The sequence below is a fragment of the Dendropsophus ebraccatus genome, chromosome 4, assembly GCF_027789765.1.
Source record: "Dendropsophus ebraccatus isolate aDenEbr1 chromosome 4, aDenEbr1.pat, whole genome shotgun sequence".
Taxonomy (NCBI): Eukaryota; Metazoa; Chordata; class Amphibia; order Anura; family Hylidae; genus Dendropsophus; species Dendropsophus ebraccatus.
In genome coordinates, this window is record NC_091457.1 from 58,608,184 (window position 1) to 58,626,749 (window position 18,566).

Genomic DNA, 18,566 nt, shown 5'->3' on the forward strand with positions numbered 1-18,566 from the left:
CACAGATACTAGAAGCCCCCCTGGGGGACTTCTAGTATATACACTTTGATCTCTCATTGAGATCTTTGCTGTATAGTTATACAGCAAAGATCAATGAGATCGGCACTCGTTTGCTTTCGGCTGCTGCAGCCGGAAGTAAACGAGTGCCGAGCCGGGGACGGCGCCATCTTGGAGAGGTCCCCGCGCGCGAGGACGTACAGTTACGTCCTCGTGCTGGGAAAGGGTTAAGGGGAACTCCGGATAAGAAAAACTTCTTTTCTATTAAAAGTACATTAAAAGTTAACTATATGTGTCTATACAATGTATAACTGTATCTGTATGGTTCTGCCACACTGGTAGCTGATAGAAATCAAGGAAGTGAAGAAAAATGGCATCTGTGCAAATCCACATTGTCTCCTGCTCTTTCTGCTATCCCCACTTAAGAGAGAAATCTTCCATGCCTCTGTCTCACACTGTGTGTGTTTGCTGAGATCAGGCTGATGATGCAGACAGGGGGCAGGGCGTGATGTCACAGAAGGCTTGGCTGGATCCCCCAATCCCCTGAGTGATTCACCATCTCTGACCGACTAGAAGCAGGTGTTGCACTGATTTCTCTAATTGTGCAGAAGTCTTCAGTGAAATTAGGGCTGTGTTCACACGTTGGAGTGTCATTGCAGTACTGCAGCGTATTCACAAAAATGATGCAGTAACACAAGTAAATGATGCTAAATGGCAGAGCGGATCAGAGCCTTATTGTGGGGCTCAACTTTAAAGATAACAGATGCTTGCTCATAATATGTGCATGGAAATGAAAAGAAAAAAAAAATTCTAAAAGTTCTTTACTTTATTCCAATATCAGCATTACAGGTAGAGAAGACAGCGTGCTGAGTGTTGTTACAAGTAGAGAATACAGCATGCTGTTTGGTGTTACAGGTAGAGAATACTGCGTGCTGTGTGGTGTTACAGGTAGAGAATACTGCCTGCTGTGTGGTGTTACAGGTAGAGAATACTGCGTGCTGTGTGGTGTTACAGGTAGAGAATACAGCGTGCTGTGTGGTGTTACAGGTAGAGAATACCGCGGGCTGTGTGGTGTTACAGGTAGAGAATACAGCGTGCTGTGTGGTGTTACAGGTAGTAACAGTGTGCTGTGTGGTGTTACAGGTAGAGAATATAGCATGCTATGTGGGTGGGTGGGACCACAATGAAATCAAATTACTGCAAATAATTCAGTAACACAATGAAACTGCAATGTGTGAACACAGTCTAGATGTTCTGCAACAGCTTTGGGTGGGGAATAGCCAGGGTGGAGGACTGTGATGAACAGCTGAGGGAAACCTTGCATTCTGGAACCTGTAGTACAGAGTACAACTGACAAACCAGGAAGTGCAGAAACACAAAACAGAACAAAATCCCCTAAAACAAATGGATTTTTGGTAGTTTCAAAACTGGAATAGATAGGTAAGTAATGCTTTATGATTCTGCAGAAGTTTCATTTTTTTTAACCTCTACCTGGAGTTCCCCTTAAATATTACCAAGTAAGGCCTTATTCACATGGTCAGTAATTTTTCTGGACCTCAAAACCTCCTGCTATTTTTTCTCTGTAATCTGTTGAAAATCATCCGTATTTGCATCTATAATTGCATCAGTTTCTGTTAAATGTGAACAGTACTAGTTTGCTTACATTTGAAATGCGTTTTTCACGGACTTCACGGATGTGACATCCACCACGTCCGCAAAAAACATGGATCCCATAGACTTCTATTGGTAATCCGCACCGTAATCACAATCCACATTAGGACATGCTTTTTTGTTTATATGGAACGGATTATGGAGCAAAATGAAAATAGACTGTGTGAACAGCCCAATATATATTAATGTGCTCTATGTTGAACTATGATTACGGATCTGCAATTACAGACAACTTTACAGGACGTGTGAATAAGGCCTTAGTATCTAATATTGGTAGTAGAATAGGTTCTACACAGGTATCAACACGATCTAGGCACCATGTCAATGTGTATTTTTTTCAATGCACTGTTTACCCAAGCTGTCATGATCTGCTACCTGGCTTTAATAAAGTACTACCCACTCAACTAAAGCTGTCACCTATTCAGGGTGGTGTAATACTGCCATCAATGTGAGAGACCTAAAATGAATCTGTGACCCCCTGACTTGCTGGCAGCATCGTTGGATAGATATTAACGTAAGCATTCAGAACATATCTTTGTTCAAGAGTGTCCCATCTAAGTATCTCCTGAGCTGGTGAACCCCTTCCTTCTCTCATGCACAGGATGACTAACAAGCACTAGGTCCTCTTGGATCATAATGTGGGGGACTGTGGCCTTGTGACATCTTTATATGTGGCCCCTTCATCTCTAGTATTTTACATTTATTTGCTATTCTTTTTCAATACGTATTTATTTCACAATTTATATGTGCTATTTAAAAGGTATTCCCATCACAGCCATTTACCATGATTGTCTGACAGATCTGGGTCCCAATTCACGGGCCTGTCCATATGTTAAAAATTAGGAGACCCCTGACCATCATCCTGCCTGTTGAGGTTACCGTAAATGTGCACAACTCTCTCCATTCACTTTTATGCATGTTTCCTTGGCTGTAACTATAACTCCGATGGCACTGAACAGAGAAAACTGCACACATGCTCCGTTCCTTCTCTGCTTTTATATGATGGCTGGCTACCATGCCAGGTAAAACAATGGTCATTAAACCCTTGTTCTTAACTAGAGATGAGCGAACTGGGTTCGGGTTGATTCGAACCCGAACGTTCGGTATTTGATTAGCGGTGGCTGCTGAACTTGGATAAAGCTCTAAGGTTGTCTGGAAAACATGGATACAGCCAATGACTATATCCATGATTTCCACATAGCCTTAGGGCTTTACCCAACTTCAGCAGCCACCGCTAATCAAATGCCGAATGTTCGGGTTTGGATCGACTCGAGCATGCTCCAGGTTCGCTCATCTCTATTCTTAAAGGACAACTCCCACAAAAATTTTTTTTTGCTCATTTAACACACATTACAAAGTTATATAACTTTGTAATGTGGTTAAATACCCGGCCTGGCCCCCTTCCCCCACTTTCGGACCCCCGACCGCCCACCCCGGAAGTTAAGGAATGTATACATTACCTATTACGATCGTCACGGTCCTCTTCTCCGGGGCGGCATCTGGTGACGACGACGTCAGAGCCGAGGGGCGGTCCGGGTCTTCTTCCTCCTCGGCGTCTTCATGCAAAGTGAATGGGGATGAAAAGGCTGCTGGTGCACATGCGCACCAGCAGCCTTTTCATTGGCTGGAGCGCATCACATGGCTTCCAGCTTGCTCAGCCCTGATTGGCTGAGCTTGCTGGAAGCCATGTGATGCGCTCCAGCCAATGAAAAGGCTGCCGGTGCGCAAGCGCACTGGCAGCCTTTTCCATCCCCTGGACCCGGAAGTTGGAGACATCGCTGGATGGCGGACGGCGGCGACGGAGAGGCGGACGGCGGGCGAATCGAGTGGCGATCGTCACCGGAGAGATGGTGAGTATGGTGTCTGTGTGTGTCTGTGTTTTTTTTTTTTTTGGGGTCCCGCGGGAGTTGTCCTTTAACATAGTTGTGGGTCTCCAATGTGTAATACAACGTAGATAAGCATGCAATAAATGTCTATGATCGGAATACCCCTTTAACTGTGTTTCTTTCCTTTTCAACATCTTACCTTGAAAATTAGGGTTCAGGAGCTCTCGACGGTTTGGACACAGCAAGGCATTCCCATAGACAAGGTCCAAGGCACAGAGAAGAAGATGGTAAGAATTCACCAGATCATCACTTATCATTGGAAAGTTTCCTACAGACAAAACAAAAAGAAGAGGGTGTTCAATTTATCTTTACTAGAAAACCCTTTATGTGCTGCACTTTGTGCTATTGGAAGTGAAGTAAACTGTTGTTGGGATCATCAAGGTTTACGTCTCCATGGCGGAGCAGCTACACAAAAACATTGTGCGGAAAGCGCCCATGACCACTGGACACTAGGACACGGCAAACAGGTTCCCTGGACACCAACACATTTGTCAGGTGTCACAAGAGCATGTCTTCCCAGCATACACAGTACCACCTCTATTCCCACACATTGGAGAATAGAACTCATCTATGTGCTCAAGTGTAATATAAAAGTACAATTTTAGATAATGGGTGTATTCTTCCTTTGGAAGCGATGGTATTTCAGTAAGGCCATTTTAGACAGTTTTTCTCTAGTGAATCTTTATGGGAAAAAGTATGTATATACACTTAGCACAGTGTATCACCAGAGTGCCATCTGCACCATGTTTTTATACTTTCTGTGCTTATGTGGTTTTCCTGTGGGCACCACAGCTTCCTCTCACCATCTGAAAACATAGTAGAAATGAATTATTTTCCCATGAAATTCATCCTACACATGTGGTTATGTATGTGGTTTTGGATTTCGTAATTTTAGGAAAACCATATTGTAAGCTCCGAATGGGTCCAGACATAAAGTGAATGAATCCGCGGATGGTGAAAAACACACTGAAAATGGCGCTAATATTCCATAGTTCAGAATGTGAACCACTAGAAACCTGTGAACAAATGCTGCTTTTTTATGGGTAAGGGTAAACACCTTTACACAGGCTCATGAAAGTTCATACATCCAGCTGCCTGCCAAATACTAGAAAATACTAGAAAGATGTAGCTGTAAACCATACACACAGAAAGGAAGTCAGGTGTTCACAATGTGTTTTACACTTTAACCCCTTTTCTAGTATGAAAATATTATGTTGCTGGGTCTGGGATAAAACTAAAAAAGTGATACTTAGTAACCTTGGTTCCTCACAGCTTCCATTTAGCTCCTTCCAGAACCATATGTCAGAACAGGACCTGCACGCTCAGTCAATGACTGCAGTGGTGTCAATGGCACATTATGCTGAGACATTTAGGGTGCCTTCACACGTACCGTATCGCTGCGTTTTTAACGCTGCGTTTTTTACATGCGCGTTTTGATTTTCACATGATTTTCATGTGAAAATCAAAAATCGCATGTAAAAATCGCACCAAAAACGCAGCGATAAAAACGCTGTATTACGGTACGTGTGAAGCTACCCTAAACAGGGAGAAGAGAGGGGCAGTGGGGAACCAAAAGAAGCTGCAGTGGAAACTCTGGGGACTAGGGTAAGTATTACCTTTTTCTAATTTTTACCCTAACAACATATGTATGTCTTTTTTATAGTGGAATACACCGTTCAGGAAACAGCTACTTTGGGCCTTGAGGACATTGCATCCCCCCCCCCCCCCCCCCCCCCCCCATTTTTCTATCACTTCATTTCAAGAGGATGCAATTTTTATTTTTTATATCAATGTAGAAGTATAAGAAATATAATTTTTTTGTGGCATCTGGGGTTTCCTTGGGGCTTATTCCTCTCTGTAAATAGGTACCTCTCTCATATAAACCAGACAGCAGGATAACATCACTAGAGATGAGCGAACCGGGTTCGGGTTCGAGTCCATCTGAACCCGAACGTTCGGTATTTGATTAGCTGGGGATGCTAAACTTGGATAAAGCTCTAAGGTTGTCTGGAAAACATGGATACAGCCAATGACTATATCCATGATTTCCACATAGCCTTAGGGCTTTATCCAAGTTCAGCAGCCCCAGCTAATCAAATACCGAACGTTCGGGTTCAGATGGACTCGAACCAGAGTTTACCCTTACCCATAAAAAAGCAGCACTTGTTCACAGGTGCCGAAAGTTCGGGTTCAGATGGACTCGAGCATGCTCGAGGTTCGCTCATCTCTAAACATCACCAAATCCCACCACCAAAGCAGTATTCAGATTTGACAGAAGTTCTATAGATCTGGCAAATCCATATTCATAATCCAAATTCAAATAAGAGCTGTCAAACCTGACATCTGCATTGAAGTGCTTTGTACTGCACGTCCCTGGTGTCTAGTGGGTCGGATCTCCCCTCCGCGATGCGAGGGGGGGGGGGGGGGGGTTGGGGGAGATCCGTTCTTCTGTCCGGTCCGGGTCTCAGCGTCGCAATGACGCTAATCCCGACTCGGCAATAGATTGCTGTGGCCTGCAGGCCAAAGCAATCTATGACCGATCTAATCGATCTTTGCTGTGTATATACGCAGCATTGTTCTCTATGAGAGATCAGTGCTGTGTATATACAAGTCCCCCAGGGGGGCTTCTAGTTGATGTAAAAAAAAAAAGTAAAAAAGTGTTTTTATTAATAAAAAATCCCCTCCCCTAATAACAGTCCAAATCACCCCCCTTATCCCATTTTACAAATATAAATTAATAAATAAACAAATAAATAAACATGTTTGCTATCGCCCGAACTATTAAATTATCACATTTCTGATCTCACACGGTAAACGGCGTCAGCGCAAAAAAAATCCAAAGTGCAAAATTGCGCATTTTTGGTCGCATCAAGTCCAGAAAAAATTTAATAAAAAGTGATCAAAAAGTTGTCTATGCGCAATCAAGGTACCGATAGAAAGAACGCATCATGGCGCAAAAAATGACACCTCACACAGCCCCATAGACCAAAGGATAAAAGCGCTATAAGCCTGGGAATGGAGCGATTTTAAGGAACATATATTTGTTAACAATGGTTTGAATTTTTTAAAAGCCATCAGATAATGTAAAAGTTATACATGTTACATATCGTTGTAATCGTAACAACTTGAGGAACATGCATAACAAGTCAGTTTTACTATAGGGCGAACGGCGTAAATGCAAAACTCCCCGAAATCAAAACAAATTCGTTTTTTTTTTTCAATTTGACAGCGCAAATTATTTTTTTCCCGGTTTCGCAGCATATGTTATGGAAAAATACTAGGCATGTCCAAAAATAAAGAGAAAATACGTTAATGTAAATCTGACAGACAGCCTATTGGGCATCTGACATACAGTGTAGTATTGTGTAACAGGACACAATCCTTATAATCTATCTGAACTATAAGCACATAGTAATAATGTATATACTCATACCAGAGTGTACAGCCAAGTACAGAATATGGATACACTCTAACCAGCCTCAAGACAGAACATACCTTTGGGGTCCTGAACCTGAAGCAGCTGTCACCCTGACTGAGAGGGAATCTGAATCACTGAGAAGGGCTGCCACCTCTGACAAGGAAATTGTCCCTCATTGGCCTCTATCTAAAAGGAGTCTTAGACAAGCCCAAACTTGCCCTGTGTGTCTGGTTGCTAGGACCGGGCTACTAGTGATGCTAAACTTGGTGCCTACTAAATTGCTGGGGTAAATGAGCAGCTCATATTCATCAGAAAGGGGGGGGAGGACGGAGTTAACCCATTCCACACCACAGGCCAGACATCTAGGTAAGTCCTTGTTTGGCTCTACTAGTTATATATTACAGACTAGTATAGGTGAGCTAAAAATGATAAATTAAATTTCCTCGGAAATTCTGCTACGGTATTATAAGAGGACAGAGAGAAACAAACGTTCCTGTCCGGGAACCATACTTCGCAGGAATAAAATGCCAGAATAGTAAAGACTGACATGAAGATCAGGGAACACTTTAGCTTTGGGCCCTATTACTAAGGGCCCTATTACACGGGGCGATGCAGAGGAGCCTCCTTGTTTCCCGCTCGCTGCTGGGGCTATTACACGCGTCGGCAGCGAATGGGTAAGAGCTGGAGGGGGGGTCTGCTGCCACCTCTCCTGTTCCGCGGATTGACGGCAGCAATCCCTGTCGTTTGTCTTTCAACATGTTGAAAGACAATGACAGACAACAATCAGCTGACATAGTTCATTTTGGCGCATCGTTGTCTTCTATTACACGAGACAATTATTGGCCATAACGGTTTTGTGTAATAGGGCCTTTACACAGAGAGATTTATATGACAGATTTCTGAAGCCAAAGCCAGGAATGGATTTGAAAAGAGGAGAAATCTCAGTCTTTCCTTTATGACCTGTTTCCTGTTTATAGTCTGTTCCCGCCTTTGGCTTAGAAAATCTGTCACATAAATCTTTCTGTGTAAAGGCACCCTAAGGCTATGTTCACACTCTGTATTAGACCGGCCGTTCCGTGACCCGGTCAAATCACGAAACGGCCGGTCTCTGCCCAGATGATCCCGGCCGGTTCTGCAGGACCAGCCGGATCATCTTTCTGGCCGTAGTGTTCTGATGCGGGCGCCCGCATCAGAACTTGCCACTGCACTCAATGAAGCAAGCGGCAGGAATTGTGTGAACTGACAGGGTTTCCTACGGCCGCAGCTCACTGAATTGCGGCCACAGAAAACTGACATGTCAGTTATTTGCAGGTCCGCATGGGATCCCGGCCAGAGCATATACGATGTGTATACGCTCCAGCCAGGATCCCATTAAAGTAGAGGCAGTGTTCCCCTGCGCATAAAGTGTTCCCCTGCGCATTTTACGTAATGTGAACATAGCCTAAGACTGTAGGGCTTTCACAATTGCTACACATTAGGGTTTTACTTTATCGTATCGCTAGATTTATTATGTGATTACCCTTAGTGTATTTAGCTGTTTTTTGGGGGTTTTTTTGCGTGAGACTCTGTGAAATGTGAAAACAGTTTACTTCATAGTTGGTCAGGTAAGTGCAAAGTAGATCCAAAACAAGTCTGAGCTGTCTGAGCTGCTTTGTTCAAAATAAAGAAAAAACATGATAAAATCTAGGGGTCGCAGCGGACACAATTGCAATCTGTGGCTCTCCAAGTGGCACAACTGATAGTAAATGTACAACTTACAGCACTTAAAAAAAAAATTCATACTACCATGTGGGCACGGTCCTTTTTTTCTTAATATACTACGACGTCTGCGCCGATTTCTGATATGCAAATCAGGCCACTCGATGCACTGGAGGTGGGTCTTCAGTGTACCAATATCCCCTCCTCTCTGTGACATGCATAGGCTTGATTCACAGAGGTAAACTGCGGGCACCTCGCCCAGCTCCAGCGCCCGATTTGCATATTAGAAACTGATGCAGATGGCAGGAATTAGGAGTTGTAGGTTTCCAAAAGCTGGAGAGCCATAGTGGCACAGTACACTGAAGGAGACAGTGGTACAGTTCATTAGAGGGGGCAGTGGCAAAATACATTAGAAGACAGTACAGTACATTAGAGGACAGTGGCACAGTGCATTACAGGGGACAGTGGCACAGTACATTACAGAGGACAGTGGTACAGTACATTACAGAGGACAGTAGTACAGTATATTGGAGGACAGTGGCACAGTACATTACAGGGGACAGTGGTACAGTATATTGGAGGACAGTGGCACAGTACATTACAGGGGACAGTGGTACAGTATATTGGAGGAGAGTGGCACAGTACATTACAGGGGACAGTGGTACAGGAGGACACTGGCACAGTACATTACAGAGGACAGTGGTACAGTATATTGGAGGACAGTGGCACAGTACATTAGAGGGGTCAATGATTTTATACATTGACCTAAACTTCTATCCATATATTGATCCACATTTACTAAACAAAAAGCCAGCACTTTTCGTAGACTACCCTCCACCCTTTTTTATAGCATGCATTTACAAGACATGTAGCTGTACCCTCAAATCAAAATCACCATATATTCTGTAGGGGCCATTTGTATATTATGTCCCCCTTTTAGTTGCAACCTTTGCATAATCACAGTCAAACAGTAAAATAACTATAATTTGATCAAAACGCATGAATGGATCCTTACAGTGTTTTGTGTAAACATCACATATTTTGTATGGTATTATTATTATTTATCTTTTCAGGCCAGGTTCACAGTTTATTTTCTATTTATATTTTAAAGTAGAATACACTGGTATTCTGCTCCTAATGCAGCTTTAAATGATGTCCCATTAATCCACCCTTTTTTTTTATCCAGGTTGGCATTTGAGGGCTTGTTTAAATTTTTTTAAACAAGAATGGACAGTGTTACTGAAGATCATCCCGGCAGGTACTGCAGTACCGGCCGGATTATTTTCATTTCTGCTGAATTACAGTACATTACAGTACATCGCTGCACACCATGGAGCATGCGGCCAGAGCCGCATGCTACCTTGTGTACACTGACAGGTTCTCTGCAGCCGTTATTCAATTAATAGCTGCCGCAGAAAACTGACATGTCCGTTTTTTGTGCAGCAGGATGGAATCACAGCCAGAGCATATACCATATGTATACGCTCCGGCTGGGATTCACTCTTCTTGCAGCACAAAGTTTAGTATTCATCACGGCCGTTGTTGCAAATCGGCAACAATGGCTGTGATGAATACTAAACTTACGTTGTGTGAACATAGCCAAGGACTGCATCTAAACACTTCTTACAACATCTACTTTACCTTTAGCATTGATGAACAACACCCAGCAAAAGTTAAACACTTCAGATACTGTGCAGGGTTGACGCCTGAAATTAGAGGGGCAAAAATCAAGACATGCGATAAAATTATACAAAGGCCTTAAATTCATTACAAAAGGAAATGATTCAAAGCGATGAGGCAAAATATTAATACAGTGGTACCTTGGTTTAAGAGTAACTTGGATTGAGAGCGTTTTGGAAGAATTTTCAAAAAACTCAGTTTTTTAAAATTTTGACTTGGTTTAAGAGCATTGCTTTGGTTTAAGAGCTCTCTGGGTGGGAGGGGGAGTGGAGGAGGGGCATGGTCTGCATAGTGGCGTCTACAGCACTGTACTCAGACCATGCAAGTCTCCCCCACCTTATAAATCATAGCAGATCCTCTTCAAGCTGGGGCTTGCATCAGGGGACAGGACTGTGGAGGTAATCTCTCCATAGCTGTAACCCCTCTCTCTCCGGACAGAGTGCGCTGCTATACAGTACCACATCTGCCCTACTCATTCCTCCCTGCAGTCTCTAACCCTTTGTGTTTCCCATCCTCTCCTAACCCTGCTATAATGTGCTTGCACTCACACTCAGCTATAATGTACCTGTACTTACACTCAGCTATACACACTGCTGCTATAATGTTCCTGAACTTACACTAAGCCTGCACAGCTATAATGTTCCTGCACTTACACTCCTCCTGCACAGCTGTGCGATTCTCACTTCCTGATTGGTCCATGCTGAACACACATCCCTTCCCCAATGCTTTCATGTGACCACACAGACCTCTGACCGCAGCCCTGCTTCTCTATGCTAGCCTGTTGTACTACACTACTGCATTATGAGGATCTGCAGCTCCATCTTGTATCTACAAACTGCTGCAGGTTTGTGCACTTCCTACACATTATATTCCACATGCTCATTGCTATATTGTACAGTAACTTATAATGACATATTCAGCTGTTTATAAATGTTTGTTTTACATATAAATGTCTGTTCTACATGTTATTCAGAATAAAAAAAATATTTTTGCGGGTGTGGAATCAATTGTCTGCATATCAGTGATTACTTATGGTAAAATTTGCTTTGGTTTAAAAGTGATTTGGATTACAAGCATGGTCCCGGAACGCATTATGCTCGTAATCCAAAGCACCAATGTAGTAAAATGAATATATATTGCATGTTGGATGATGGATTTTGGGACAATCTACATGGTAACTATACCCTTATAAGACCACAATAACTTAAAGAGGATGTACCACCAGGTACATCCTCTTTAACCTGAAGCCACGGATCCCCTAGAATGAATGGAGCCGCGTCATACAGGGGAGGGAATTCCCTCCCACTGGGGGCGGGCGGGCCTACCTCCAGTGCTTGAGCACCGGCCGGTTCCGCTGCATAGAACTGCACCGTGCATGGGAACCGGGCCTCGGTCCAGAAAACGGACCGCGGCCCCCAGCTTCCCGCTGCCGGCGCCGTTCGATCCGTGGCTTCAGGTTAAAGAGAATGTACCTGGTGGTACATACTCTTTAAGAATCAAATACATAATTAATCATTTGTTTATTAATTAATGATAACCAAAACATCCTCTAAAATAAACATACACTAAAGACATTTACAAACATGGTGGAGGGGCCAATTACTGCAAAAATGAGTGTCCCAATAACAAGAAGCAACAATAATAACCAAATAATGAATATTAATGAGACTCCTATGCTACATGCATTACAAGTAAATGTGGTACTAAATAAACCACACAATATCCTTGCCAACTATGAGGCCAAATTGCCCACTATTAAAAAAAAGTTCAGACCACAGTTACACAAAGGAGTCAAGTCCCACATGCAAAAAAAATGCCATTTGTGGGTACAGAGTCACTTTAAGAACAACTCTGCATCTATCCACTAGGAAACTTAAACCACCAGATCTTAAAGAGGTTATCCAGGAAAAAATGACTTAGGGGAAAAGTAGGAGGTCACCGGCGGTCTGATCTTGTACCCTCCGCCAATCTCTGTATCGGGCCCCGCCAGCTCTGTTATGAATAGAGCCACATATAACATGTGACCTGTGGCTCTATTAATTCCTTTGGAGCCGAAGGAAAGTACAGCTGAGTACAGCGTTCTTCCTGCGTACTCTGCTTTTTCCATCGCTCCATAGGAATGAATAGAGCCACTGGTCGTGTGACAGATCTGCAGCTCTATTCATAACAGAGCCGTTGGGGCCAGATACAGATATCGGCTAGGGGTACAGATATCAGATGCCCCACGACCTCCTACTTTTCCCCCCCAATCCTGTGGATAGGGGAAAAGTTATTTTTTCCTGGACAACCTCTAACATATTAGATGTACAGCAAACAGTCTTCCCATTGCTTAAAAACCCTGTAGTGGTTACACTCTCAGTAGATATTAATATTACGTAACGGCCAAAGGAAACAAATAATGAATAGAACGCAGAACTAAATAACTAAATAACTAATTAAAAATTTCAAGTCTACCTTTGCTTGCGGCCTCTGTGCTGCCGCAGCTGCTCTTCTTGCGGGTTCTTGAAGATCTTTTGGAAGATGGGGTCATATTTTTTGAAGAGAACAGCAGTGACTGTAAAGTTACGTTCAAGCTTCCTTGTTCTCTCTCTGAATTCGTCAGATAAATTGGCCATATCCTCCCACTTCTTCATCTTACTGAAAAACTCAATCAAGCTTTAAAGAGGGAAAAAGAGAAGAAAAAAAATAAGTATGCCAAGGGTTCCCAATAAAATGTACATAGTAGCAATATTTAGATACAGGAAAGCTTTTTTTTTTGTGATTCCAGTTGAAAACCCCAAGGAATGTAATATAAGGATTCTGCATGGGATTTTTTACGTGCCTTCTATACATACTGGTGGTTAGTTGTCTTCTAATTGCTACTAGCAACAGAAATAATTAAATTGTCGGAAAAACCTAGTTAATGAATATTGGAATTTTGTCAGAGCACTTTTGTGATGTATGATGGAATGCATGTTACAGGTTATTGCTGCACATGCTAGGACCATATAGACCATTGTGTACAGTTATTCTGCAGCAAATAATACTAGTTTGCGTTACCTTAGTTCTGAAGAGGTCAGGATCCTGGTGAGGGACACATAGTTTCCTTCCACTGTACCTCTGCCCACTGTTGGCACAGACTGTCTGCATGCAACGTACAAGGCACACGCCAACCAGTGCAATGCATTTCCCTGCAAAACAAAGGTCCTGTGTTACTGCTTCCCTTATTGAGATGCTTTATCTAAACAAGAGTCACAGACTAGTAAAGAGACCTCCTACATACATACATATACAGTGCCTTGCTAAGTTATTCAACAATTGTGTTTTCCTGTATTAAAACCTGGAAGCAAAACATAATCTTGGGGGCACGCACCATTTCTTTTACACAGTATGCCAACCACTTTGAGGGTATCTGAACGTTATTTGAATACAGTCGTTTTTTGACAATTATGGCGATAAATAAAGAGCATGATTTAGGGCCATAATTATTAAAAAAGCATGTATTTGTGCCTCAAAAAAACATTGTGTGAACATAGTCTGAAAGTTCAAAATATTTTAAGATCTTTATAGAAAATGTACTATCAGGTACAGTCACTTAAAATGTAGCTTATCAATAGAATGACGCCGGTGCTGTGGACCTTTTCTTGAACCTCGACCTGGTTCCCTTGCGCGGCGCCGGTCCATTGCCGGGCACCGACTGAGGCTGAAGCGCTGGAGGCGGGCTGTCCGGTCTCCAGTGGGAGGCACCATGTGCGGCAATCGGGGCGCAGTTCCAAAAAAGGACTGCGGCACCGGCTTCCCTGTGTTCTATTGATATGCTCGACTTAAAGCGGCACTATCAGCAGGTTCTTCCCAGAGAACCTGCTGATATGCCGTAGTAGCTATGTATGTCAGTAATACATAGCCACTACTTTAAGCCCTGTCCGCCCCTGCATTGTTTGTAAAATCACTAAATGCTTTATGCAAATTACCTGCATAAGAGCATTTAGGGCGTTGCTCTGGGCCAGAGAGCAACGCCGCGGCCCGCCCAGCTCGCCCCCTGCCATCCAGCCCACTATGCATATTCATATACGCATAGTGGGCTGTATACACTGCGGCTGCGCAGGGATGCACAGGCTGCTTCTCGCGCATGTGCGAACCCCCCGGGCCGATGCGGACAGGGCTTAAAGTAGTGGCTGTGTATTACTGACATACATAGCTACTACAGCATATCAGCAAGTTCTCTGGGAAGAACCTGCTGATAGTACGTTCGCTTTATTGTGCATAAGTATTTACCACCCCCTGAGGGTCTCTATTCTGTGGACATAACTTTTGATGCAGGAGTCCTAGGGTACATCTCTATTAGGTTAGCACATTCTTACAAGAAAAAACGGTTCAACTTTTTAAAGTTAGATGTGTTGCATTGGTGGACAGAAGTCTTAAAGGGGTATTCCTCTCAAACTTACCTTTACATATGTTGCTGCCCATGATGAGACTAACAATTCTTTTCATACTTGTTATTATCAATTCAGTCTCCTTCTCCCAGTTCTGAGCTGCTGCTTTCCGCTGAAGACACAAAAAACTGTGTGAGATTTTCTCTCCGTCTCTTCCTCCTCCCCTCTGAGATGGCTGATGTAAACAAGTCCCAATCTGCAACTTCTTAATGCCAGGAGGGTTAATCAGTCAGCAGCCTGACCCCAGAAAAACCCTCCCAGCTTTGCAAAGAAGCTACAAAGTTGCAGATAAAGCCTGTAAGGGACTTGTTTATATCAGCTGCCTCGAAAGGAAGGGGGAGGAGGAGGAAACAGAGAGAAAAGCTCACACACAGTTCTTCAGTGTCTTCAGCAGAAAGAAGCAGCTCAGAACTGGGGGAAAGAGACTGAATAGATAATAACAAGTATGGAATAAATTGTTAGTCTCACCATGAGCAGCAACATATAAAATGTGATGTTATAGTGGAATACCCCTTTAAAGGCATACCAGACATTTTCAATTGGATTCAGGTCTTGGCTTTGACTAGACGACTACTCAAAGACATTGAAATGTTTCTCTTAAGCCACTCCAATACATCTTTAGAAGTTCATTTCAAGTGATTGTCATAATCATTATCAGTAGTGAACGATCATCCCAAGGCCCTGTATTTATAGCCATGCACCTTTACTAGCCCTGATCTGTTTTCTAGTCCCTGCTTATGGCAATGCCCCCATAGTACGATGCTGCTGCCGCCACCACCACCATTCTTTGCCATAGGAATGGTGTTCTTTGGGTGATGGGAAATGGGGTTATTCAGCGCTACAAAAACATGGCCACTTTTGCCCAACTCTTGTCTCCAGCTTGGGCGGGGTTTTGAACTTCATTCCATTTAAGTAAATGGAGCTTAATTGCAAACCACACCTGAACTGGAGACAAGTGTGGTGCAAAAGTGGCCATGTTTTTGTAGCGCTGGATAACCCCTTTAAAGGAATTACTTTTTTTTGGCCACTTCCTAATAAAGCCCTGGCTTATACTGCTTCTACAGACACTTCCATCTCTGCTGTGGATCTTTGGAGCTCCTGACCTGTTTTAATCGGTGTCTTAGTTGAAGCTCTTATTCATGCCTCTTGCCCTCTCTGTGAGTCTTAGAGAGCAACTTGTCACTATTTTACCGATCCATCCTGCTGTGCGCCCGCTTCCGGGACCAGTTGTTGTGATGTTGCAGGCCCGCCCAACCAATCAGTGACTGAGGCAGGACACTGCTGCAGCTGCTGATTGGCTGGACAGGCCTGCAACATCACAACAACCGTTCCCGGATCTGCATGTTAACACAAAGAGTCTCCAATGGTTTGTAGTACAGACTTGCTAATCCTCTGTGTGCCATTGTATTGCATCTCTGTAGGAGTATACATAATACAGGGTGCAATCCTGGATATCGCAATATTCTTCTTATGGAATCTACATCTATATAGATCAGAGCCACATGTAGGCACAGGATAAGGCTGGGTAACACTGCATTTTTGCAATCCATTTTTTTTCATCCGTTTTTGCAAAAAATGGATGCATTTGTGTGCATCCGTTTTTCCATTAATTTCACACACCAAAAAAAAAGGATCAAAATGCATGTTTGTTTTTTTTGTTTTTTAATGTACACAAAAACGTTGCTAACCTAATTTTTGTGTACCTTAAAACAAACGGATGCATTTTTCTGTTATTATGGAAGTCAATGGAAAAACTGATGCACACAAATGCATTTTTTTTTTTAATGGATTGCAAAAGCACAGTGTGAACCCAACCTTAGTCTATGGAAGGCTATGGGCTGTGTATTGCAAAGCCATAATACATAACTGTTCAATAGCCCTAGGAATCTGTTTACTATAGCAATAAATCAAAGCAATACATAGTAAGAAACTACAAAACATATACATTACCTAGAGCAAATATTTGTCACATATAAGTAACTCAGATAACAATGTGTCACTTTTTAAAACAGTACAATATAAACTCAGCAGAACTGTATCTATAAGCATATGCCCCATATGTGGCTAGTGTGGTTCCCTGCCTACAATTCAATTCCAATTCACTGTGATCAGTTACTGCAGGACATCACGGGTAAATGATCCCCCCCTCCAAGCAGGTTCTCCAGGGAGTCCCTGGAATGAGAATTGATCTCAGCATCTCTCCAAGGAGACTGCATCAAGCTTCCCCCAAGCCAAGCCTAAACCACCCCCAGCATAGTCCTGTGTCTGAGGTCTCTTCAACAACAAACAGCCCCATGGTAACAGCATCACAGCCAGGAAAGCTGTGCTGTACCAATGGCCACATTCTAATAACTAATCTCTATGGCCTAAAGGTACAATATATAAATAGGGTTTGATGCCTGTCGGTGCTCCCCAGCAATACAGAGGAACACAAGCCAGCAATACTGCAGTGCTAGCCAGGTCCACCTCACCAAGATGCAATAGGGTTAGGCTAGGTTCACATCTGTATCAGAGGCTGTGCTCACGGCTTCCATCCCTGATTCTGCTCATCGGCAGTAACCAGCCAGCTGACCCCCTGCACTATAGGCACTAACTAAGCCCATCACTGACCTTAATGGGGTCTGTATGGTTTCCGGCTGGGTTCTGTCACTCCGTTTTAACAGAACCAAATAACTGCGTTTTTAGTTCAGTGGTGTTCAGTGGTGTACATGATGAAGTTGGGGTCACATTATTCATTTGGCATTAAAGGTATATTCTTATCTCACTTGCTAAAAAAAATGTTCTGTAAAAGCTTTGTGTTACTTCTCTATTTCCCATCTTAAAGGCTGGAGGCATATAAACTTGCCATAACCCCCTGACAACTGACAACCCCACACAATTGCATTCATTCCCAGTGGGACCTGCCAGAGATAGAATACATGGCGCAGTGATGCACATATGAGAATCCCCGCTCCCCACTACCCAGGAGACTGGGGTCACTATTCCCAAATAAAGAGGGGCCCTAGGTCAGATAGTTATCCCCTATTCTGAGGATGCAGGATAACTTTGCAAGTTGGAAAAACTTGGAATTCTCCTTGAACATACAGATGGTTAGAGGGAACAAAGGAGGCAGAGTAACAAAGGTAGGCGGGATCAGACTACAGTCTGTTGTCTGTAACCATGGTGACATGTTAGTCTGCACTGGTCAAAAATAGGGGAAATTCTGAAACAAAACGATTTTTAAGTCCTAAAACATCAAAGCGATGCCTTTCTATCTACACAAGTAATAATAATTGCTTCATTTCTATAGCACCAATTCACACCACAGCAGGTTACATAGCCAGTCATCACTCAGCAGGGAGGAGAGGAGATGGTACTGACAGAATAGCTGGGAAAGACATGGCCCCACTACCCAGTCATCCCCTGACAACCACCGCCTCCAGGATACCCCAACAGACGAATGCTGGGAGTTGTCAGGGCACGCTGTGAGTTGTAGTTGTGCAGCTGAAGGCTGTCAGGGCATGCTAGGAATTATCATGGCATGCTGGGAGTTGTAGTTGTGCAGCTGAAGGCTGTCAGGGAATACTAGTTGTCAGGGATTGCTGGGAGTTGTAGTTTGTACAGCTGAAGGCTGTCAGGGCATGCTGGGAGTTGTAGTTGTGCAGCTGAAGGCTGTCGGGGCATGCTAGGTATTATCATGGCATGCTGGGAGTTGTAGTTGTGCAGCTGAAGGCTGTCAGGGCATGCTAGGAGTTGTAGTTGTGCAGCTGAAAGCTGTCAGGGCATGCTGGGAGTTGTAGTTTTGCAGCAGCTGGAGAGCCCCCG

At 43.4% G+C, this 18,566-nt stretch overlaps 1 protein-coding gene across 1 annotated transcript in view; it reads right to left on the minus strand.

The window, feature by feature from the left end:
• The window catches only part of RBL2 (RB transcriptional corepressor like 2), a 47,803-nt gene that overhangs the window by 28,701 nt on the left and 536 nt on the right, over positions 1–18,566 (minus strand). Inside the window, exons 2-5 of the mRNA XM_069965929.1 lie at positions 13,390–13,520; positions 12,805–13,005; positions 10,312–10,376; positions 3,694–3,822 (exon numbers count right to left, since the gene is read on the minus strand). Coding sequence (XP_069822030.1) covers positions 3,694–3,822; positions 10,312–10,376; positions 12,805–13,005; positions 13,390–13,520 — 526 coding nt within the window. The remainder of the gene's footprint in view (positions 1–3,693; positions 3,823–10,311; positions 10,377–12,804; positions 13,006–13,389; positions 13,521–18,566) is intronic.